At 47.0% G+C, this 24,415-nt stretch overlaps 3 protein-coding genes across 7 annotated transcripts in view; 2 read left to right on the forward strand and 1 right to left on the reverse strand.

Annotated features, from left to right (window-relative positions):
* LOC310757072 (uncharacterized protein) overlaps positions 1 to 2,594 on the forward strand; it is a 238,572-nt gene extending 235,978 nt beyond the window's left edge. Inside the window, exon 2 of the mRNA XM_083602211.1 lies at positions 1,115 to 2,594. Coding sequence (XP_083458337.1) covers positions 1,393 to 2,463 — 1,071 coding nt within the window. The 5' untranslated portion in view covers positions 1,115 to 1,392 and the 3' untranslated portion in view covers positions 2,464 to 2,594. The remainder of the gene's footprint in view (positions 1 to 1,114) is intronic.
* Positions 1 to 24,415, reverse strand: part of LOC310757028 (uncharacterized protein) — a 163,842-nt gene that overhangs the window by 130,760 nt on the left and 8,667 nt on the right. The window lies entirely within an intron of this gene.
* LOC310756442 (uncharacterized protein) overlaps positions 1 to 24,415 on the forward strand; it is a 142,109-nt gene that overhangs the window by 59,237 nt on the left and 58,457 nt on the right. Inside the window, exon 1 of one of the 3 annotated variants that reach the window (XM_083600533.1) lies at positions 19,553 to 19,701. The exons of the other annotated variants lie outside the window; for them this stretch is intronic. The gene's annotated coding sequence lies outside the window, so the exon portion shown is untranslated. Of the gene's footprint in view, positions 1 to 19,552; positions 19,702 to 24,415 lie in introns of those variants that run through there. 3 annotated transcript variants of the gene reach the window in all.

Raw genomic sequence — 24,415 nt, forward strand, 5'->3', positions numbered from 1 at the left:
TTAGGAAACTTCATGAGGAATTAAGGGGAAAGATAGCGTTGACCCGGAGTAGTTATAAAATTTACGGTCTCTCCCTGAGTGCCAGGGACCCTCCTCCAAAGAAAGCTTTTTTTGTCGGAATAATTTCATTTTCCCCAGTTTTTGGCAATTAATGTTCTCGCTGCCACTGTGGCGTAAAGAAATATTTCCTTTTTTTGTTTTGGTATACCTACATCCAATATTCCCAATAAAAAGGCTTCTGTTTAGGGGGGTAAAATTTTGTTCAAATGTTTTTTTAGTTCTTCATACACCGTATCCCAGAAGCCCTTGATTTTATCACATGGCCACCACATATGCAGAAGTGTCTCCTCCACTTGCTTACACCTCCAACGTAATTTTGATTTTCTTTTATACATTTTAAATATCTTGGTTGGTGTTAAATACCATCTATAAAACGTTTTATCAAATTTTCTCTTATTGCCTCACAAGCCATAAAAATTCAACTCTCCTTCCATAATTTTTCCCATGATGTTAATTGAATAGGTTTCCCTAAATCCATAGCCAATTTGATCATTACCGCCTTTACCTGTTCATCCATATCCTTTACTAAGATTACATACATTTTAGAAATTATGTTTATTTTGTTTTGTAATAATTCTTTATCCAATACTGAAATTGCAAAACCCTTTTTCTTGTCAGCTATGAAGACCTCATTTATTTGGTGATACTGGATCCACCCTGTTAGGTGGTGTTTTATTTCCTCCCGCAGTTTGGTCAGACTCATGCTGGTAGCTTCAAGAACACTGTCCCACCATCTCGTCCTCTCTCGTCCCCTTCTCCTTGTGCCCTCCATCTTTCCCAACATCAGGGTCTTTTCCAGGGAGTCTTCTCTTCTCGTGAGGTGGCCAAAGTCTTGGAGCCTCAGCTTCACTATCTGTCCTTCCAGTGAGCACTCATGGCTGATTTCCTTCAGAATGGAGAGGCTGGATCTTCTTGCAGTCCATGGGACTCTCAAGAGTCTCCTCCAGACCAGAATTCAAAAGCATCAATTCTTCGGCGATCAGCCTTCTTGATGGTCCAGCTCTCATTTCCATACATCACTACTTGATGTACATCAGAGCTTGTAGGGCAGCAGCTGAAGAAGGAGGAAAAAGGGTTTTCTTGTGTGTGTGTTTCTTGTGGCTGATTAGCTGCTCTCCCTGTGCAAAGGTCAGAGGGGGCAGGGCTTCTGTTGAAGTAGGTGATTAGCTGTGGGAGGAGCTTATCAGAGCTTGTAGGGCAGCGGCGCGCGCCTAGCGGTGCGCGCAGTTTGATCCATCTTTTAGATTTAGGGGAGCTAGTCTTAAACGTTTGTTGGGGGAGACCTAGGTTTTTTGGGGGGGATTTATTTGTCCTGTCTTCACGCTTTTTATCATGGAGGACCGCTGTAGTCAGCCCCAACGACACGTTCTCAAGATGGAGGGTGAGGGAACAGCTGCAGTCGCCTGTGGTTCCTGCGCAATGTTTGCCATCTTGCCAAAGGTTGCAGGCAGCTTTACCTGCAGCAATTGCATGTTGATTGCCCTCTTAAAAGACAAAGTCCAGCAACTGGAGGAACGTGTAGCTACGCTCCAAAGAATTAGAGAGCTGGAGCTCTTTTTGGAAGCAACAGAGCACACCGTCTCCACCAAGGAGGAGACAGGGGACTCCCCTGAGAAGGAGGCTAGTTCACCAACACAGGAGCCAGATATATGGAGAAACGTGACTCAAAGAAGTAGGAGGCCCAGGGTTTGCTCTGATTGTTTAGAAATACACAATCGCTTTGAGGTCCTCTCCCCTAGCATGGAAGACGAAGAGCAGACTCCATTTGAGGATCTCTCCCTCATTACAGTCGATCAGGTATATGAAGACGAGCAGCAAAGTCAGTCCTCAGGGAATGTGCAGGCGACCTTGGAACGGACAGCTCACGGAAGAACCCCGACCAGACCTAAGAGGAGGTGTGTAGTGGTGATAGGGGATTCCCTACTGAGGGGAACAGAAGCAGTTATCTGTGGGCCTGACAAGATGTCTCGGGAAGTGTGCTGTCTCCCCGGGGCTAAGATCCAAGATGTAACTGAACGACTGCAAGGAATCATAAAACCCACTGACAAATACCCCTTCCTCTTGGTTCATGTGGGAACCAATGACACTGCAAGCAATAGCCTCCAGAAGATCAAAAGAGACTACGAGGCTCTGGGCAGGAAATTGAAGCAATTAAATGCACAAATTGTCATCTCATCTGTCCTCCCAGTTGAACGACGTGGCCCAGGGAGAGAGGGAAAAATAGTGGAAGTGAACAACTGGCTTCGCAAATGGTGTAAACAGGAACGGTTTGGATTCTTAGATCACGGAATGCAGTTTCTTGAAGATGGACTTCTGGCAAGCGATGGGCTGCACCTCACAACGGTTGGGAGGAATGTTTTTGCAAAAAATCTCAGAAACCTCATCAGGAGGGCTTTAAACTGACTAATGTGGGGGAGGGAGACAGTGGTCCTGAAGGTAGGAGTCTATCAATTGATGAAGATGATCATCCAAATGTCATAGACCGAATGGAGGAAACAGCACGCAGACCTAGTGGTGGGAGGAAAAAATCCTTAAATAAGAGACACGGGGAAATGATTAATGGACTTTAATGTCTGTACACTAATGCGCAAAGCATGGGAAATAAACAAGATGAGCTTGAGCTCTTGTTGCAGCAAACTAAATATGACATAATAGGAATCACTGAAACCTGGTGGGATAAGTCCCACGATTGGAATGTAATAATGGAGGGATACAATCTATTTCAGAGAAACAGACCAGACAAGAAAGGAGGAGGAGTGGCGTTATATGTCAGGGATGTGTATACCTGTGAAGAGATCCAAGATTTAGAACCTCAAAGCCAAAGTGAGAGCATTTGGGTCAAAATTAAGGGAGAGAAGAATAACAGTGACCTCATTGTGGGAGTTTACTATAGATCCCCAAGCCAAACGGAGGACATAGATGATGCCTTCCTGGAACAGATGGCCAAGCATGCAAAAGGAAGGGAGATAGTAGTAATGGGGGACTTCAATTACCCGGATAGTTGTTGGATGTCAAACTCAGCCAAGAGCATAAGGTCAAACAGATTCCTCACTGGCCTTGCAGACAACTTCATTGTCCAGAAAGTGGGAGAAGCAACAAGAGGAACAGCCATTTTAGATCTGGTCCTAACCAATGTTGATGACCTGGTTAGTGGGGTAGAAGTGGAAGGATCATTAGGCGCGAGTGATCATGCTCTTCTGAAGTTTACTATACAGCGGAAAGGAGCAGCCAAGCATACTAGGACACAATTTCTCGACTTTAAGAAAGCCGACTTCATAAAACTTAGGGAAGTGCTGGGTGAGATCCCATGGACAGTAATACTAAAAGGAAAGGGAGTTCATGATGGCTGGGAGTTTGTTAAGAGGGAGATAGTAAAAGCACAACTTCAGGCAATACCAATGAGACGGAAACATGGAAGGTGCCTAAAGAAGCCAGGGTGGCTATCTAAAGAACTTTTAACTGAGTTAAGATTAAAAAAGGATGTGTACAAAAAATGGAAAAGGGGGGAAACCACCAAAGAGGAATTCAAACAAATAGCCAGCACGTGTAGACACAAAGTCAGAAAAGCTAAAGCACAGAATGAACTCAGGCTTGCTAGAGAGGTTAAAAGCAACAAAAAAGGCTTTTATGGGTATGTTCGTAGCAAAAGGAAGAACAAAGAAACAGTGGGGTCACTCAGAGGAGAAGATGGTGAAATGCAAACAGGGGACACAGAAAGGGCTGAACTCCTCAATGCCTTCTTTGCCTCAGTCTTCTCCGATAAAGAAAACAATGCCCGACCTGAAGAATTTGGAGCAAATGATTCAGCAGAGGAAACACAGCCCAGAATAACTAAGGAGATAGTACAAGAATACTTGGCTAGTCTAGATGTATTCAAGTCTCCAGGGCCAGATGAACTGCATCCAAGAGTATTAAAAGAACTGGCAGATGTGATCTCAGAACCACTGGCAGTCATCTTTGAGAATTCCTGGAGAACAGGCGAAGTCCCGGCAGACTGGAGGAGGGCAAATGTTGTCCCTATTTTCAAAAAGGGGAAAAGAGAGGACCCAAATAATTACCGCCCACTCAGTCTGACATCAATACCAGGGAAGATTCTGGAGCAGATCATTAAGCAAACAGTCTGTGAGCACCTAGAAAGGAATGCTGTGATCACCAATAGTCAGCATGGATTTCTGAAAAATAAGTCATGTCAGACGAACCTGATCTCGTTTTTTGACAGAATTACAAGCCTGGTAGATGAAGGGAACGCAGTGGATGTAGCCTACCTTGATTTCAGCAAGGCATTTGACAAGGTGCCCCATGATATTCTTGTAAAGAAGCTGGTAAAATGCGGTCTTGACTATGCTACCACTCAGTGGATTTGTAACTGGCTGACTGACCGAACCCAAAGGGTGCTCATCAATGGTTCCTCTTCATCCTGGAGAAGAGTGACTAGTGGGGTGCCACAGGGTTCTGTCTTGGGCCCGGTCTTATTCAACATCTTTATCAACGACTTGGATGATGGACTCAAGGGCATCCTGATCAAATTTGCAGATGACACCAAACTGGGAGGGGTGGCTAACACCCCAGAGGACAGGATCACACTTCAAAATGACCTTGACAGATTAGAGAACTGGGCCAAAACAAACAAGATGAATTTTAACAGGGAGAAATGTAAAGTATTGCACTTGGGCAAAAAAAATGAGAGGCACAAATACAAGATGGGTGACACCTGGCTTGAGAGCAGTACATGTGAAAAGGATCTAGGAGTCTTGGTTGACCACAAACTTGACATGAGCCAACAGTGTGACGCGGCAGCTAAAAAAGCCAATGCAATTCTGGGCTGCATCAATAGGAGTATAGCATCTAGATCAAGGGAAGTAATAGTGCCACTGTATTCTGCTCTGGTCAGACCTCACCTGGAGTACTGTGTCCAGTTCTGGGCACCACAGTTCAAGAAGGACACTGACAAACTGGAACGTGTCCAGAGGAGGGCAACCAAAATGGTCAAAGGCCTGGAAACGATGCCTTATGAGGAACGGCTAAGGGAGCTGGGCATGTTTAGCCTGGAGAAGAGGAGGTTAAGGGGTGATATGATAGCCATGTTCAAATATATAAAAGGATGTTACATAGAGGAGGGAGAAAGGTTGTTTTCTGCTGCTCCAGAGAAGCGGACACGGAGCAATGGATCCAAACTACAAGAAAGAAGATTCCACCTAAACATTAGGAAGAACTTCCTGACAGTAAGAGCTGTTTGACAGTGGAATTTGCTGCCAAGGAGTGTGGTGGAGTCTCCTTCTTTGGAGGTCTTTAAGCAGAGGCTTGACAACCATATGTCAGGAGTGCTCTGATGGTGTTTCCTGCTTGGCAGGGGGTTGGACTCGATGGCCCTTGTGGTCTCTTCCAACTCTATGATTCTATGATTCTATGATTCTACTTGGAAAACCATAGCTTTGACTATACGGACCTTTGTTGGCAAGGTGATATCTCTGCTTTTTAAGATGCTGTCTAGGTTTGTCACTGCTTTTCTCTAAAGAAGCAGGCGTCTTTTAATTTCGTGACTGCTGTCACCATCTGCAGTGATCGTGGAGCCCAAGAAAGTAAAATCTCTCACTGCCTCCATTTCTTCCCCTTCTATTTGCCAGGAGGTGATGGGACCAGTGGCCATGAGCTTCGTTTTTTTGATGCTGAGCTTCAGACCATATTTTGTGCTCTCCTCTTTCACCCTTAATAAAAGGTTCTTTAATTCCTCCTCACTTTCTGCCATCAAAGTTGTGTTATCTGCGTATCTGAGGTTGTTGATATTTCTTCCGGCAATCTTAATTCCAGTTTGGGATTCATCCAGCCCAGCTTTTCGCATGATGAATTCTGCATATAAGTTAAATAAGCAGGGAGACAATATACAGCCTTGTCGTACTCCTTTCCCAATTTTGAACCAATCAGTTGTTCCATATCCAGTTCTGACTGTAGCTTCTTGTCCCACATAGAGATTTCTCAGGAGACAGATGAGATGATCAGGCACTCCCATTTCTTGAAGAACTTGCCATAGTTTGCTGTGGTTGACACAGTCAAAGGCTTTTGCATAGTCAATGAAGCAGAAGTAGATGTCTTTCTGGAACTCTCTAGCTTTCTCCATAATCCAGCGCATGTTTGCAATTTGGTCTCTGGTTCCTCTGCCTCTTCTAAATCCAGCTTGCACTTCTGGGAGTTCTCGGTCCACATACTGCTTGAGCCTTCCTTGCAGAATTTTAAGCATAACCTTGCTAGCATGTGAAATGAGTGCAATTGTGCGGTAGTTGGAGCATTCTTTGGCACTGCTCTTCTTTGGGATTGGGATGTAGGCTGATCTTCTCTAATCCTCTGGCCACTGCTGAGTTTTCCAAACTTGTTGGCATATTGAGTGTTGCACCTTAACAGCATCATCTTTTAAAATTTTAAATAGTTCAGCTGGAATACCATCACTTCCACTGGCCTTGTTATTAGCAGTGCTTTCTAAGGCCCATTTAACTTCACTCTCCAGGATGTCTGGCTCAAGGTCAGCAACCACACTACCTGGGGTGTACGAGACATCCATACCATTCTGGTATAATTCCTCTGTGTATTCTTGCCCCCTCTTCTTGATGTCTTCTGCTTCTGTTAGGTCCTTACCACTTTGGTCCTTTATTATGGTAATCTTTGTACAAAATGTTCCTTTCATATCTCCAATTTTATTGAACAGATCTCTGTTTTCCCCCATTCTATTGTTTTCCTCTATTTCTTTGCATTGCTCGTTTAAGAAGGCCCTCTTGTCTCTCCTTGCTATTCTTTGGAAATCTGTATTCTATTTCTTGTAGGTCTGCCTTGGATTCGTATCAAGATCATTCTATCATTTTTGAGATTGCATCCCAGTACAGCTTTTGCCACTCTTTTCTTGACTACGAGGGCCACTCCATTTCTTTTACGGGATTCTTGCCCACAGTAGTAGTTATGATGGTCATCTGAACTGAATTCGCCCATCCCTGTCCATTTTAGTTCACTGATGCCTAGGATGTTAATATTTATTCTTGCCATCTCATTTTGACCACATCCAGCTTACCTTTGGGCTTTGGCCCAGCCGCTTCATCAGCTCTGAATCTACTTGTCCTTGTCCTCCACTCTTCCTCAGTAGCATGTTGGACGCCTTCCAACCTGAGGGGCTCGTCTTCCAGCGTCATAACTTTTATATGCCTGTTGTCTTTGTCCATGGAGTTTTCTTGGCAGGGATACTGGAGTGGCTTGCCGGTTCCTCCTCCAGGTGGATCACGTTTAGTCAAAACTCTCCACTATGACCTGTCCATCTTGGGTGGCCCTGCACAGCTTAGCTCATAGCTTCTCTGAGTTATTCAAGCCCCTTCGTCACAACAAGGCAGTGAAAGTTCAATTCCATATTTTTCTTTCCCCCAGTTATTGCTTCCTGAGGTGAAATCCACCATGGGGTTTTAGGTTCTAAGACCACTTTTATGTTTTTCCTATACTCTATATATCAATTTTCTTATTATATGATTCTAAATTGATTTCTTTCCATGTTTTAATATAATTTTCTTTAAATAGATTGGTGTTTTCATTTGTCAGCCAGATTCCCAAATACTTAGTTTTATTTACTGTTTCCAATCCTGATATTTTCTTTAGTTCTTCTTTTTCCTGTGTTGACATATTTTTTGCTAGCATACTAGTCTTATTTTTATTTAATTTAAATCCTGCCATTTCCAAATTTAAGGATTTTCCCTATTATTTCTGGTATGCTTTCTTCCAGATTTTCAGTAGTTAGAATTAAATTGTCTGCAAAGGCCTTCATCTTGTGCGACTTCTTCCCCATTGTTAGACCTTTTATGCCTTGGTCACTCCTTGTTGTCATTGCTAAGATTTCTAGTACCGTAATAAAAAGTAGAGGCGAAAGGGGGCAGCCTGGCCTGGTCCCCTTACTTATTTTACTTCTCTTATTTCACTATTTAGTATCAATTTGGCTCTCTGATTTCAATATATTGCCTCAACACCCCTAATAATATTTTCTCCAAGTCCTGTTTTTTCTGTATTTTTTTTCATGAATATAATGGTTCTAGGGGTTGCTCATGCGTAAGCCGGTGCTTATCTCCCTGGCTAGGTGCAAACACCTGGCTGGGTTGCCTAAGTGAACCTTTTCTGTCCGGACAGCCACTTACCCGTGGCTGACTCAATCGCTGGCAGAATCCGTCAGTGGGCGTTTCTTAAACTTCTTTCAGCAAAGAAGCTCTTTGACGCCTAGTCTCCTCCTACTCTCTCTGTGCGGAAGCCTTCTGTGCAAGGAGGGCATGGGCAACGGAGGACCCCTACTCTCCCCGCTGGTCCCAGGCAAGGAGTCATGAGACTGCCTCGCCGCTTCCCCCATCTGCCCCCCTTCTCCACTTGTGCTACGCTGATTCTCTTCCCCAGAAGATGGGCTGCTTCTCCCGATCCCTGGACGCTCTCTGGAATCCCTCTGGCTTTTGCTCTCTCCCTCCAGCACTGATGGCAGTTCCCTGACATCCACCTCCTCCTCAGGACCCCCACCCCCACCCCTGGCGCGATCTTCCGATACATCCTCCTCTCTCTCCTCGACCGACGATGCGGGGAATCCCCTGAAAGAACTGTCATCCTCTTCTGAGGATTCAAAACCAGCCTCCCATCCGCTTGGATCTCTTCCCGCTGGTTGAACCTCCCAGTCTGATTCTTCTCCCTCGGACACCTCCCCTCCCTCCTCTTCGGAGGCTGGAAAACCCACAATGTAGTCCCCTTTGTCGTCTGTGGGTCCAAATTCTTCCTCCCAGAATCTAGCTAATGGTTTGGGCTTACTCGGGAACAAACCATGAAACTCTTCCACCAGATACCCGTCAGTGATTGATTCTGCAGGGACCCAGGTGTTTTCAGACCTAGGTTCCCCCTCCCAGGCTACTAAGTACTCTACCTGGCGACCTCGCCACCTTGAATCGAGTATTTCCGTAGCTTCGTTGCAGTGTTCCCTCTCCTCTACCTGCAGGTGGGTGGGAACCCCTCCCTCTCGTCCCGGGAATTCCCGCCCCTCCCTGTAAGGCGAAAGTAGGGGCCTATGGAACACCGGATGTATCTTCATGCTGTGAGGCAACTTGAGTTTAAATGCCACTGGGTTAACCTGCTGTATTACCTCAAAAGGCCCCAGCCGCCTAGGCTGCAACTTCTTGCACCCCCCCTTTAGGGGCAACCCTTGGGATGACAACCACACCCGGTCTCCCACCTGTATGGCCTCCCCTTCCAGATGGTGCCTGTCTGCCTGCCTCTTGTAAACTTCCTTGGCCTGCTCCAAGTTCAGCCTGAGTTGCTGGTGTAAGGCCTCCATTTCCTCCACAAATTGCTCAGCCGCAGGTACACTCCATCCTTCCTCCCCCCGCCCCGGGAAGGCCCTGGGGTGACACCCGTAATTGGCCATGAAAGGGCTCATTCCCGTGGACACGTTCGGCATTATTGTACGCAAATTCAGCCAAAGCTAATTTCTCTACCCAATCGTTCTGCCTTTCGCTGACATAGCAGCGTAGGTACTGCTGGAGTATACCGTTTGCTCTTTCGGCCTGCCCGTTGGTTTCTGGGTGCCTCGCCGTCGAGAAGCTCACCTCGACCTGTAGCAAGCTCATGAGTCTCCGCCAGAACCGGGAGGTAAATTGTTTCCCGCGATCTGAGATTACCCTCAATGGGGCCCCATGCAGTCTAAAAATGTGGTCCACAAACAGCCTGGCTGTCTCCTCTGCCGTTGCTGCATGCGAGCAAGCTACGAAATGGCACATTTTAGTCAGTAGATCGACCACTACCATGACCGCTGTCTTTCCCCTTGACTTGGGCAGATCTGTCATAAAATCAATGGACACCACCTACCAGGGCCTTTCCGGTGTAGGTAAGGGTTCCAGTAGCTCAGCGGGAGCAGTCCTTTCCCCCTTTGCCCTCTGGCATTGGTCGCACCCTCGTACATATTCTCGTACGTCTTCCCTCACCTTTGGCCACCAGAACTGCCTGGTGACAAGCAGTGGCGTAGCGTGGGTTGTCAGCACCCGGGGCAAGGCAAGTAATTTGCGCCCCCTAACCCGTGGATTTGCGTCCCCTAACCCTAACCCCCAGATGTTGCGCCCGGTGCGGCCGGCCCCCCCTGCACCCCCCACGCTACACCACTGGTGACAAGTAGCATGGTCTTGTGCTGTCCAAAGTTCCCAGCTGTTGGGTTGTCATGGAGCTGTCGTAAGTACCTTCCCCCTCAAAGTCTCCCCTGGTACATACAGCGCCCCCTTATAGGACAGTAGCCCTTCCTTTTCCTCAAACCCTCCATTGTCTTCCTTTCTGTCCCTGAGCTCCCTGATTTTTGTCTGAGCAAACTCATCGTCTCTGGTGAGCCCTGCCAGTTCTCGTTTCCCAACCCATGCACCTCCACACACCCACCAGTCCTCGGGGAACACGTGCCTGGTCTCTGGTGGCCCCTCCCCTTCCATGTACTCCGGTTTCCTGGAGAGTGCATCTGCCCTTACGTTTTCCACTCCCGGCACGTATCGTATCTCGAAGAAAAACTTGGCGAACTCCTGGGACCATCTGATCTGTCTCTGGTTGAGCACTCGCGTGGTCCGCCAGTATTCCAAGTTCTTGTGGTCAGTTCGGACCTGGATCTTGTGCCGCGCCCCTATCAAGAGATGTCTCCATTGAGGAAATGCCACATAGATGGCAAGCAGTTCTCGGTCATACACCGTGTAGTTTTGCTCCAACTTGCTCAGCTTCCTGGAGAAAAAGGCACACGGTCTCCAGTTCTCCTTGGACCCGGGTTGCAAAAGTACCGCTCCAATCGCGCGGTCGGACGTGTCCGTCTCCAGTCTCATGGGCTTCTCCGGATCCACGTGCAGCAGCTGCTCTACCGAGGCGAACGCCTTCTTCAGTTTTTCAAAGGATTGCTGCGCATCCTCTGTCCATGCGAACTTCTTTTTGCTACTAAGACAATCCGTTATGGGCGCTGTCAGGTGAGCGAAGTTCTTTATGAACTTCCTGTAGAAGTTGCTGAAGCCTAGGAACCTCTGCACATCCTTTCTGTTTTGGGGGGCCTTCCATTTCAGCACTGCCTTCACCTTGCCCGGATCCATGGTCAGTCCTTTGTCTGACAACCTGTATGTTGGGATACTGCCAGGGAGATAAAGTCCATCATGACTCCACGTCGTCTCCGGACATCCATCGATCTCCCGTAGACACACAGTATCAGCAATTAGCGACACGAGCTTCCAGAACTAGCATCCACATTCCAGAGCTCATGCACACTCTATCAGCAGATAATGCACAGCAAAAGTCGCACTCAGGAGAGCATTATTTACAAGTTTTATTCAGCGTTGATCAGAACAAAAAAACATGACTGCCTGCTTCAGTGTCTCCGACACAGAGAGAGAAAACGAAAGCAACAGAAAACATAAACATCCTGTGAACAGGAAATGCGCAGACTCTGTGACTCACATAGCCTGCTCCCTTTTAAGGTGGAACGGAAATATCCTAACATCCTCCCCCTTTCCGTGTAACCTGTAGTACCTGTGGTTCAACCCAATTGCAACCTCTGTACATAAACCTTAAGTTGTTCTCTGTTAACAACCTTAGACAACAGATCAGCAGGAATTTCATTTCCTGGCATGTAGGACACCTGAATGAGTCCTTTCTGAATACACTCTCTTGCACGATGTAGCTTAATCTGCAAGTACTTGGTTCTTTGCTTGCAACTCTCTGAGTTCAGCAAAGCCAAACAGGATCTATTGTCTTGATACACTTGTATAGGACATTTCACAGAAACTCCGATGTCCTTAAACAGTTGCATCAACCATTCACAATCCATGAGTGAAAATGACAGAGCATTGAGTTCTGCTTCACAGGAACTTAGGCTAACTGTCGTCTGCTTTTTGCACAGCCAGTCAAACAAACAGTGGTTGTACATGTAGCATACTCCAGAAGTGCTTGTACCATCCATGGTGTCACTTCCAAAACTAGCATCTGCATAGATTTCAAGACCTCCAGTCTTCTGACTGGTGAACCTCAGCCTGTAATGCATAGTCCCTTTCAAATAGCGGGCTATGCGCTTCAGAGCTTTCCAATCCTGAACAGTAGGATTGTTAGCATGTCTGCTAAGCAGGTTAGTGCTTACAGCTATGTCAGGTCTTGAACATCTAGCAATGAAATTCAACTTGCCTAGAATGCACCTGTACAGCGTAGTGTCAGAAAACGCTTCAGCAGTACTATCTACCTGGTAACCTGTCACCATCGGTGTGTCTGCTGGGTTTGCATCAACCAAATTCAACCTGGTTAATACATCAGCAATTTTCTGTGTGTGGTGTACCAGAAAATTACCTGCTTGGTCCCTCTCCACCTGCAGAGAAAGATAGTTGGATACCTCACCAAGATCCTTCATGTCAAAGTGCTCCTTCAGCTGAGCTAGGGTGCTTTGGTAAAAAGCCTGATTCTTCCAAAACATCAGAAGATCATCAACAAAACATAAACAATACAGTTTGTTTTACCCCTCCTTCTTGACAAACACACACGGATCAGCTTTGCCCTGGTGAAAACCTAGAGAAAGCAATGTCTCAGTGAGTTTTGTGTTCCAACACCTGGCACTCTGCTTGAGACCATATAAGGATTTCCGCAGTTTACAGACCATTCCCTTCTGTATCTGCATTCCATCAGGTGGAAGCATGTACAGCTCCTCCCCCAAAATTCCGTACAAAAAAGCTGTATTAATGTCATGATGGGAAACATGCAGTTTCTCCTCTGCAGCGATTTTGAGCATCAGCCGAATGCTCTCATATTTGACGGTGGGCGAGTAGGTCTCGTGGTAATCCTGTCCTGGTACCTGTGAAAAACCTCTGGCAACCAATCTGGCTTTGTGTCTGACAACCTTGCCATTCTGGTCTGTCTTGGCCTTGAAGACCCATTTGCTGCCAACCAGTCTCATCCCTGGGACTACCGGTACCAGTTCCCAAGTTTGGTTCCTATTCAAGGAATCAACTTCAGCCTTCATGGCATTAAGCCAAAGCTCAGCATCTTTAGAGGTTAACTCCTGAACCTCTTTGAAGCTTGAAGGTTCCCAAACCTTCTCTGAGCTACTAAGAACAGCAGTTGCCGTCTTAGCAAACTCATCAGCAAATCTCTTTGGAGGTCTGCCTTTGGTCGCCCTTTCAGACCTGCGAACTAGACACAAGTCTTCTGGACTCATCTCCTTCTTAGGAGAAAAGTGACCAATGGTGAACAGTGGTTCTTCCAGTTCATTGTCAGACGCATCAGATGGTCTGACTGAGGCCTTTGCGCTCTTGTAGTCTGCTGTGTCATCACTGTCACTGACACCAGCAGCAGCGCCGCCTACTGAACTGGAATCCGAACTCTGATCATCATCTTCAGCTTCCTCAGCTTCCTCAACATTATCTGCTTTTTTCACATCACTTTCATCTTCCTCTGGGTAACTCTGGAAAATTCCCACATTTTCCCCCCACTTAGGATTGTACTCAACACTCTTTGTGAACTTAATGGACTTAGAGTTAGTCATCCATACTCTGTATGCACCTTTTTCGTACCCCATGAACAAACCATGTGCCCCACGCTTCCCAAGCTTGTTGCTCTGTGGGGTGTGTACCCACATGTCGGAACCAAAGATTCTCATGTGCTTGACGTTCGGTTTCTTACCAAACATCTTTTCGTAGGGAGTACAACCAATAGGTGATGACAGTCTGCGATTATAGGAATAAACAAACGTCGACAGAGCTTCCCCCCAAAACTTCTCAGGGAGGTTGGCATCATGCAACAAGGTTTTCAGGCCTTGAAGCAAAGTCTGATTTGCTCGCTCCGCAAGTCCATTCATCCATGGCGATCTAGGCGTTGACAAGTCATGCTGGATTCCCTTCTCAGTCAGGAAAGCTTCAAACTGCTGAGAAGTGAACTCCCCGCCTCGATCAATAAACAAACAGCCGATACGTTTACTGTGAACATTCTCCAACCAAGCACAGAATGCCTTGAACCTAGGCAACGCTTGCGATTTCTGCTCAAGCATAAACACATGAATGTACCTAGAAAAAGAATCAATTAGAACCATGAAGTACCTTGCTCCACCCAAAGAGGGCGCAAGTGGACCAACCAGGTCTGCGTGAACTAGCTGGTAGCCTGCCTGCTAGACTCCTTGCCTTTTGGAGCAACCTTCACTTTGTTCTCTGCACAAGATACACACTTCATGTGAAACTTACAGGGTTTGATGTTCAGACCCTCAACCAACCCAGGCATCTTGGCCAGCGCCTGCCAAGACATGTGACAAAATCTTCGATGTTGATCATGAATACATCCTGCATGAAGAACCTTGTTAGTTTGTGCAACACAACAAGAATCAACATTAGACATAATAGCATTGTCATCATAAGTTATACAGAATAAGCCATCCATAAACTTTGCATGCAAAATGTCCTCTTTGCCTTTCCTGATGACACAGCCGCTCCTCTTGAAGGAAACCTCAAAGCCACGCCCAATCAGCTGTGGGACACTAAGCAAATTGTCCGCAGCACCTGGAACAAAAAGTACATCTCTGATGGTAGTGTGCAGACTTGCAAGTTTCACAGTCCCTACTCCTGCAATTTGCAACGTCCTTCCATCAGCCAGGTGGATCTCTCCATCTTGAGGTTTGAAGGAGATAAAGAGATGTCGGTCCTTCGTCACATGGCGGGTGCATCCCGAATCAATAATAAACCTGGCCTTGGCCTTTGGAGCAGCCTTTGCAGCAAGCAAAACCTTTTTTTCCACCGGCGTGGGCTTTTGCAGCTTGCCCCCCTGCTCCTGGCCATCAGACTTGCCTTTAGCCTTTGGTGAAGCTCTGCCAGCAAACAAAGCCTTGTTTTCCACTGGCGTGGGCTCTTCATCCTCCCTCTGCTTCTGGCCATCTGCAGGCATCTGTCTCTGTTTACTTCTGGCCTTCCGGCCTCTGCAAAGTTTGCAACCAGTGCCCTCGGCAGCTTGCAACCGGTGCCCTCAGCATCCCTGCATTCACTCGCATTCTGGGAAACAGCCAGGACCTCCGATGCAGTCAAACTCTGGGCTGGGATGACTGGCAGATGAGCTACTTTCAAAGCATTCCACATCTGACGTGCAGTCGTGTTGCCAGCTAGCGTAGCAATTTCCTCCAGAGAGACAGACAAGACTATTACAGCTACAGCTTTCGAATTCTGAGCCTTCCATCTCTCTGTCAGAGGAACTGGAGGGGCTTCACTCACAGTATGCCACACTCCAAACTGTCGCAGCAAACTCTCACACCATTTTGCCCAGGTCTCATAATTGTGCCTGTTTAACTTTGGGCACTCAGCAGCTTCAGAGGCTTGGAAAAACTCCATTCCAGCTCTTTACGTGAGCCGTGAGTCTTTTTCACTTCAGAGACTCCTTATCTTGGCACCCATAAATCACGAAGCCTGCTTGGCTCGGCTCCCAGGCCAATTAGGCCAGCCGGACATCAGAGACTCTTGCCACGGCAAACAGAAAAGCCTTATTTGCTTTCGCTTTCCCACACATACCTCAGCAGTCTGTCGCAGTCTTACTCTCCTGTAAGTGCTGTGAATCTGGGCCCGAAACCTGTTGTTGGGATACTGCCAGGGAGATAAAGTCCATCATGACTCCACGTCGTCTCCGGACGTCCATCGATCTCCCGTAGACACGCAGTATCAGCAATTAGTGACACAAGCTTCCAGAACTAGCATCCACATTCCAGAGCTCATGCACACTCTATCAGCAGATAATGCACAGCAAAAGTCGCACTCAGGAGAGCATTATTTACAAGTTTTATTCAGCGTTGATCAGAACAAAAAAACATGACTGCCTGCTTCAGTGTCTCCGACACACAGAGAGAAAACGAAAGCAACAGAAAACATAAACATCCTGTGAACAGGAAATGTGCAGACTCTGTGACTCACATAGCCTGCTCCCTTTTAAGGTGGAACGGAAATATCCTAACACTGTACCCCAGGAACTCGACCTCCCTGGCATGGAATTGGCATTTTTCCAGCTTGACCCACAACTGATGCTTCTTCAATCTCTGTAGCACCTCCCTGACATCTCTGATGTGTTGTTTTTCATTGTCCGAATAGATTAAGACGTCCTCCAAAAAGGCTACGCAATTCTTGTACAGCAGGGGCCCCAACACATGGTGCATGAAGGCTTGAAAGCAGGCGGACCCCGATTGTAATCCAAATGGCATGACTAAGTACTCAAAAGCCCCCAGGGGGTGAACATGGTCGTTTTCCATTCGTCCCCCTCCCTTATCCTAATCAGATTGTATGGGCCCCTGAGGTCCAGCTTGGTAAAAATCTTCCCCTGCCTCACACGTGTCAAAATATCGTCAATCCTGGGCATTGGGAAAGTCACGGGTTCTGACACCAGGTTTACGGCCCTGTAATCCACGACTAGTCTGGGCTGATTAGTCTCTTTTTTGTCCACAAAGAACACTGGATTGCCCCCCACCGCCTTGGATTCTCTTATGAAACCTCTCTTCAGGTTCTTGTCAATAAACTGTCGCAACTCCTGCATCTCCCAGTCGGACATGGCATACAGCTTACCCACCGGTAACTGAGCCCCTGGAAGCAGGTTGATTTGGCAGTCAAATGGCCTGTGGGGGGGCAGTCGGTCTGCCTCCCTCTCGCTGAAGACCTCCTTCAAATCACCATATTGTGGTGGCAGCTGCCCTTTTTCCTCCAGGGCCACCCCAGCCACCCTGGCCACGGTCATCCTTGGGTTCCTTCCCTCCCAGACAGTGTTCTAAGCAGTAAGCTGACCCAAAGGTGACCGACTGCTGATGCCATGACACTACTGGGTCATGTATTGCCAGCCAGCTCATTCCCAGTATTATTGGGGGTCCTGCCAGCGTGGCCACGTGAAAAGCAATGGTTTCCGTGTGCCTGGAAACACTCATCCGCATTGGTGGTGTCTGGTGTGTCACTTCCCCTCCCAGTAGTTCCCTGCCATCGATGGTGGTCACCTGCAAGGGAAAATCTAGTGGCAACAGGTGGAGCTGGTGCTCCAGAGCGAAGTCTCTGCTGAAGAAATTACAAAAGCTGCCAGAATCCAGCAGCCCCTCCACTTTGACTGGGTGCCCATTTGGGAGTTCTAGCACCACTTCTATGGCTATAGCTGCCTTGGGAGGGTCAGGCTGGGGCACTTCTATTGGTCGCTGGCCTGGCTGCTGCCCCTGCTGGTTGACAGCCAGGCTTTGTCGTTTCCCTGCACCGGCCCTTCCTCCCCCTTCTCGTCGTGGCCTGCAGCCCCCATCATGCCTTGCCAGGCCTTTCGTTGAGGACAGACCTTTGCAAAATGTCCTGGCCGCTGACAGAGGAAACACTTCTTGGTAGTTTTCCACTCCTTCCCCTTCCTTTTCCGGCCTTCACTAGCGTTTGAAACTTCGCGCGCGCGCGCGCCCCATTAATTTCCATCGGCTCCGCCACCTGGGAAGGCTCCCTCGGCATCTCAGGAATGTGGTTGCCATGGAAACGTTCCAACCTTATCTCCCGCTTCTCCTGAGCCCGCGCTTCCTGGCGTACACCGATCGCAAGCACAGTCTTTGTGAGTTCATCCATCGACCGCGGGCGGGGCGCTCTGGACAACTCGTCTTTCACTTCGGGGTCCAAGCCCGCTTCAAACAGCATTTGTACTGGTTCAGAGTCCAGATCCCACCCGAGCTTGTCGACTAACATCGCAAAACGCGACCAGTAGTTTCTGACGGACAGGCTCCCCTGCTTGCACCCCATCAGCTCCCTCCGTGTCACGCTTTGCTCAACCTCGCTGGAGAACATCGCGTCCATTGCCTGGTAGAATTTCTTAAGATCTTTCAATGCATCGTTCCCCGTTGCCATTAAGGGCCTGATCCATTCGCGCGCCCCATCCTGCAGATGTCCAACAATGTAAGCCACCCTCTCCCCATCATCAGCAAGGTCATTTTTCTGCAATTCCAAAGCGTATTGAATTTCCGTTCAGAAAGCATTGTAGTCTTGGGACCTTCCTCCCTATCGGGGTGGCTCTGACCTGTGCATCCTGAGCCCGCCTCTCCTCCAGCCGCGCTGACAGGGTAGCGACATGTGCCTCCAGGTCTTGGATCCTCTCGACCAGACCTCGCACCATGGCTTCTTGCTCTGTCTCTCCAGCCGGCCCTGTTTGGCTCATCGTGAGGCCTCTCCGGGGCTGCGCACAAGCAATGTCAGGGACTGACAGATTGCTGTAATGGTTCTAGGGGTTGCTCATGCGTAAGCTGGTGCTTATCTCCCTGGCTGGGTGCAAACACCTGGCTGGGTTGCCTAAGTGAACCTTTTCTGTCCGGACAGCCACTTACCCGTGGCTGACTCAATCGCTGGCAGAATCTGTCAGTGGGCGTTTCTTAAACTTCTTCCAGCAAAGAAGCTCTTTGACGCCTAGTTTCCTCCTACTCTCTCTGCGCAGAAGCCTTCTGTGCAAGGAGGGCGTGGGCAACAGAGGACCCCTACTCTCCCCGCTGGTCCCAGGCAAGGAGTCATGGGACCGCCTCGCCGCTTCTCCCATCTGCCCCCCTTCTCCACTGGTGCTACGCTGATTCTCTTCCCCAGAAGATGGGCTGCTTCTCCCGATCCCTGGACGCTCTCCGGAATCCCTCTGGCTTTTGCTCTCTCCCTCCAGTACTGATGGCAGTTCCCTGACAATGAAGCTCCAAGAGATGTTGTCGAAGACCTTCTCCATGTCTATCAGCAACAAAATGGCTATTTTATCTGATCTTGCTTCTAAGTATTCTAAAATATCAATTATGTTTCTCATTTTATTGTTCATGTGTTTGCCTGGTAAGAAGCCAGCCTGATCTCTGTGTATTATTTCATTCAATATATTTTATAATCATTATTGAACAATGATATAGGTCTATAATTTTTGATTAGTGTTGGATCTGCTCCTTCTTTGGGTAGCAGTGTGATAAATGCTTCTTCCCATGATTTTTGTATTCTTCCTTCTTTTAAAATTCCGTTTAGTACTGTTTCATTGGTTCTGATAATATATCTTCTAACTTCTTATAAAATGCCGCCGATAATCCATCCGTACCTGGGGACTTCCTATCTTTGCTTTTGAGATTGCTGCACCTCCATCATCGCTGTTGGTAAATTTAGTTGTTCTATTTTCCAATCTGCTATTGTCGGGAGTCTATTTTGTGCTAAGTATCTTTCCATTTCCTCTTGGTCTTCTTCTTTTGCACGGTAAAACTTCCTATAGTAATTTAATTTTTCTTTGCATATTTCTTTAGGATCTTCAATTATTTTTCATTTCTCTATTACTCTCTCTTCTTATTTTTTCTTTAATTGCCATGCAAGTAGCCTACCTGATTTTTTGGAACCACTGGAGAGGTATAGAAATGGGGCTTCTGTTGGGAAGGGGCCGCCCCATTTGTGCTTCTCCAGGGGCAGGAGAATCCCTGCAGGGCCTCTGAGGCTGCCTTTCCTTCTTCCTCTCTCCCAGGACCCTCCAGCTCGTTCTGGCTCCTTGTCTCCTCAGGAAAGATAAAAGGGACGGATTCTGCAAACCTAGTGAGAATGGAAGGGGGAAGATGGACGGATGACCTGGTCAGGTTGTCTCCTGCGTCCCTCCTCTCAACCTCTGAGCGTTCCCTCCCAAGGAGCTCTGAGAGATCTGGTGAGTCCCATGGGAGGGGAGATGGGGACCTGGATGGATGGAGCCAGAGAGGAATTGGGGTGGGGTGGGGAGGCAGGCGGATGGAGATGGAGAAGGGGAGCACCTTTTTGGGCTCCCCCACCTGCCTGCCTGCCTGCCTGCGCCTTTGTCATCTGCAGGCAATTTGAGCCAGGAATAGATCACAGCTCCCCGCCCGACGTGATGAATTGGCAACTCTAAATGTCTAAAACCAGTTCTGTGATCTGAATGCCCTGCCAATGTCAGAAAACTCACTGATCCTGCTTTGCAGTTTGAATGCAGATGGGGCCTCTGTGTGTTGTCTTTTCCTTTTTGGAATAACTTCTTATTTGCTTTTAAAAACAAGGATCATAGGACTAATAAATGATACAAATATGAAGACTAAGTCTTTGCATGCCATTTGCATATCAAAAATAGCAGAATAAATTTGCAGGAATATCTAGTAAGATATGGTTCATCATTAGTGGTCGGTGTATGAGTTCTGGGTTCATGAATTGGTTTGAACTGAGTTATAGTCACTTTTCCTCTTCTGTTGCTAATGAAAAAATACAGAGTTGGTCTCCTCATGGACATGGGAGGGGAGTTCAAAGTGAATAAAGTGATTTACATACAAATTTAAATTTAAACTGACTAGATTGAGGCAGCAGCTGATGGGGAGTGTTCAGGTGAAGGTGTTGCTGTTTGTTTCACAGACGAGACGTGGACGTTCCATACATACCTGTATGTGATGAACTTCAACTCTTTGGCTGGAGACCAACAGCGTCTGGGATTCTAACATCCCCCACCATGAACCCAGAATGGAGGGATATCAACTGTTTCCTCTGTGAATGTTCTGCGTCTAGCCATGCCTTTTAAAACAGTGACCAGGCTTCTCTGAACCACCCAGGCCTTCTTAAATGCCGGCTTCAGAGTTTTTAGGGAAGTTGATGTAAATTCAGTCAGGCGTGTTGTTTTTGCTTCTGTTTGCATTTGATTGACCAAAGAATCATAGAATCATAGAATCATAGAATCATAGAGTTGGAAGAGACCACAAGGGCCATCGAGTCCAACCCCCTGCCAAGCAGGAAACACCATCAGAGCACTCCTGACATATGGTTGTCAAGCCTCTGCTTAAAGACCTCCAAAGAAGGAGACTCCACCACACTCCTTGGCAGCAAATTCCACTGTTGAACAGCTCTTACTGTGAGGAAGTTCTTCCTAATGTTTAGGTGGAATCTTCTTTCTTGTAGTTTGGATCCATTGCTCCGTGTCCGCTTCTCTGGAGCAGCAGAAAACAACCTTTCGCCCTCCTCTATGTGACATCCTTTTATATATTTGAACATGGCTATCATATCACCCCTTAACCTCCTCTTCTCCAGGCTAAACATGCCCAGCTCCCTTAGCCGTTCCTTATAAGGCATCGTTTCCAGGCCTTTGACCATTTTGGTTGCCCTCCTCTGGACACGTTCCAGTTTGTCAATGTCCTTCTTGAACTGTGGTGCCCAGAACTGGACACAGTACTCCAGGTGAGGTCTGACCAGAGCAGAATACAGTGGCACTATTACTTCCCTTGATCTAGATGCTATACTCCTATTGATGCAGCCCAGAATTGCATTGGCTTTTTTAGCTGCCATGTCACACTGTTGGCTCATGTGAAGTTTGTGGTCAACCAAGACTCCTAGATCCTTTTCACATGTACTGCTCTCAAGCCAGGTGTCAGCCATCTTGTATTTGTGCATCTCATTTTTTTTGCCCAAGTGCAATACTTTACATTTCTCCCTGTTAAAATTCATCTTGTTTGTTTTGGCCCAGTTCTCTAATCTGTCAAGGTCATTTTGAAGTGTGATCCTGTCCTCTGGGGTGTTAGCCACCCCTCCCAGTTTGGTGTCATCTGCAAATTTGATCAGGATGCCCTTGAGTCCATCATCCAAGTCGTTGATAAAGATGTTGAATAAGACCGGGCCCAAGACAGAACCCTGTGGCACCCCACTAGTCACTCTTCTCCAGGATGAAGAGGAACCATTGATGAGCACCCTTTGGGTTCGGTCAGTCAGCCAGTTACAAATCCACTGAGTGGTAGCATAGTCAAGACCGCATTTTACCAGCTTCTTTACAAGAATATCATGGGGCACCTTGTCAAATGCCTTGCTGAAATCAAGGTAGGCTACATCCACTGCGTTCCCTTCATCTACCAGGCTTGTAATTCTGTCAAAAAACGAGATCAGGTTAGTCTGACATGACTTATTTTTCAGAAATCCATGCTGACTATTGGTGATCACAGCATTCCTTTCTAGGTGCTCACAGACTGTTTGCTTAATGATCTGCTCCAGAATCTTCCCTGGTATTGATGTCAGACTGACTGGGCGGTAATTATTTGGGTCCTCTCTTTTCCCCTTTTTGAAAATAGGGACAACATTTGCCCTCCTCCAGTCTGCCGGGACTTCGCCTGTTCTCCAGGAATTCTCAAAGATGACTGCCAGTGGTTCTGAAATCACATCTGCCAGTTCTTTTAATACTCTTGGATGCAGTTCATCTGGCCCTGGAGACTTGAATACATCTAGACTAGCCAAGTATTCTTGTACTATCTCCTTAGTTATTCTGGGCTGTGTTTCCTCTGCTGAATCATTTGCTCCAAATTCTTCAGGTCGGGCATTGTTTTCTTTATCGGAGAAGACTGAGGCAAAGAAGGCATTGAGGAGTTCAGCCCTTTCTGTGTCCCCTGTTTGCATTTCACCATCTTCTCCTCTGAGTGACCCCACTGTTTCTTTGTTCTTCCTTTTGCTACGAACATACCCATAAAAGCCTTTTTTGTTGCTTTTAACCTCTCTAGCAAGCCTGAGTTCAAAGAGATGACTGACCTTGGAGATGGAGTGGATTCCAGGATTGAGCAAGAACAAAATCCATTCCAGATAAAAGCCAAGCAATATGTCAGTAAATACCGGCCAAAAAAGGCAGTGAAAACTAGAGAGAAGCCCCACATCTAACTATTTTTAGTTCTTCCTCTATCACAAGCATTCATTAACTTGGTTCAATGATCTGGAGCTCCATTTCTTCCTGAGGCTCTAATTCGCTTCTCTCTTCGTTGCTAATGGAGATGAACTGGAAGGGAAGAACAAGGGGGAGCACAACAGAATCCACATAGCGGAGAAGTCATATAAACATTCAGAGTGTGGAGAGAACATCCGTCAGAGCTCCCAGGACACCTCCCGTCAAAGAAAGAGCTTCGTTCAGAGGGATAGTCTCACTGCACACAAAAGAGTACAGAGCAGGGAGAAATTGTATCAGTGCAGAGAATGTGGAAAGAGCTTTAATCAAAGTGCACATTTCACTTCCCATCAAAGAATTCATACCGGGGAGAAACCCTATCAGTGCTTGGAATGTGGGAAGAGCTTCAGTCTCAGGCACAATCTCACTTCCCATCAAAGAACGCATACAGGAGAAAAACCCTATCAGTGCTTGGAATGCGGAAAGAGCTTCAGTCTCAGGCACAATCTCACTTCCCATCAAAGAACGCATACAGGAGAAAAACCCTATCAGTGCTTGGAATGCGGAAAGAGCTTTAATCAAAGCGCACATCTCACTTCCCATCAAAGAATTCATACAGGGGAGAAACCCTATCATTGTCTGGAATGTGGAAAGAGCTTCAGTCTCAGGCAGACTCTCACTTCCCATCACAGAATTCATACAGGAGAGAAACCCTATCAGTGCTTTGAATGTGGGAAGAGCTTCACTGATAGCTCCAATCTCACTTCCCATCGCAGAATTCATACAGGAGAAAAACCCTATCAGTGCTTGGAATGTGGAAAGAGCTTTAATCATAGCACCAATCTCACTTCCCATCAAAGAATTCATACCGGGGAGAAACCCTATCAATGCTTGGAATGTGGGAAGAGCTTCGGTCAGGCGGCCAGCCTCACTTCCCATCACAGAATTCATACAGGAGAGAAACCCTATCAGTGCTTCGAATGCGGGAAGAGCTTCAGGGAGGGGGCCAGCCTCACTTTGCATCAAAGAATTCATACAGGGGAGAAACCCTATCAGTGCTTGGAATGTGGAAAGAGCTTCACTCATAGCTCCCATCTCACTCGCCATCAAAGAATTCATACAGAGGGGAAACCAAAAAAGAGAAATAAAACAAAAAATATTAAACAATCCTTACAAAATACAATTGTATAGAAAATAGAAAGGGGGGATATAAACTAAAATACTGTTTATGCCATTTGTATCATACATATCATATCATTCATCAACCCATAGAAAGACAGACTCCCCCACTTCTCCCCTGCGTGACCCCCTCTTCTCTCCGTATCCCACCCTGAGAGATCCTTCCTTCCCTGCATTCCTTGCAGGTCCCTCGCACCTCCAACTCTCCTCTTCCTATCTGTGTCCTCCTAAATTCAAAATAAAGGAATCTTAATATAAAATACAAAAAATAGATGATGATGATGATTTATTGATACCCTTCCCATCTGGCTGGGTTTCCCCAGTCACTCGGCAGCTTCCAACAAAATATTAAAATACAGTAATGCATCAAATATTAAAAGCTTCCCTAAACAGGGCTGCCTTCAGATGTCTTCTTAAAGTCTGGTAGTTGTTTTTTCCTTTGACATCTGCTGGGAGGGTGTTCCACAGGGCAGGCACCGAAAAGAAAACTCCCATTTCCATCTGAAAATAATCTGTAGCAACAATTATTCATAATTTTCCCTCCAGAATAAAC

The sequence above is a fragment of the Podarcis filfolensis genome, assembly GCF_964270895.1.
Source record: "Podarcis filfolensis genome assembly, chromosome: 2".
NCBI lineage: Eukaryota > Metazoa > Chordata > Lepidosauria > Squamata > Lacertidae > Podarcis > Podarcis filfolensis.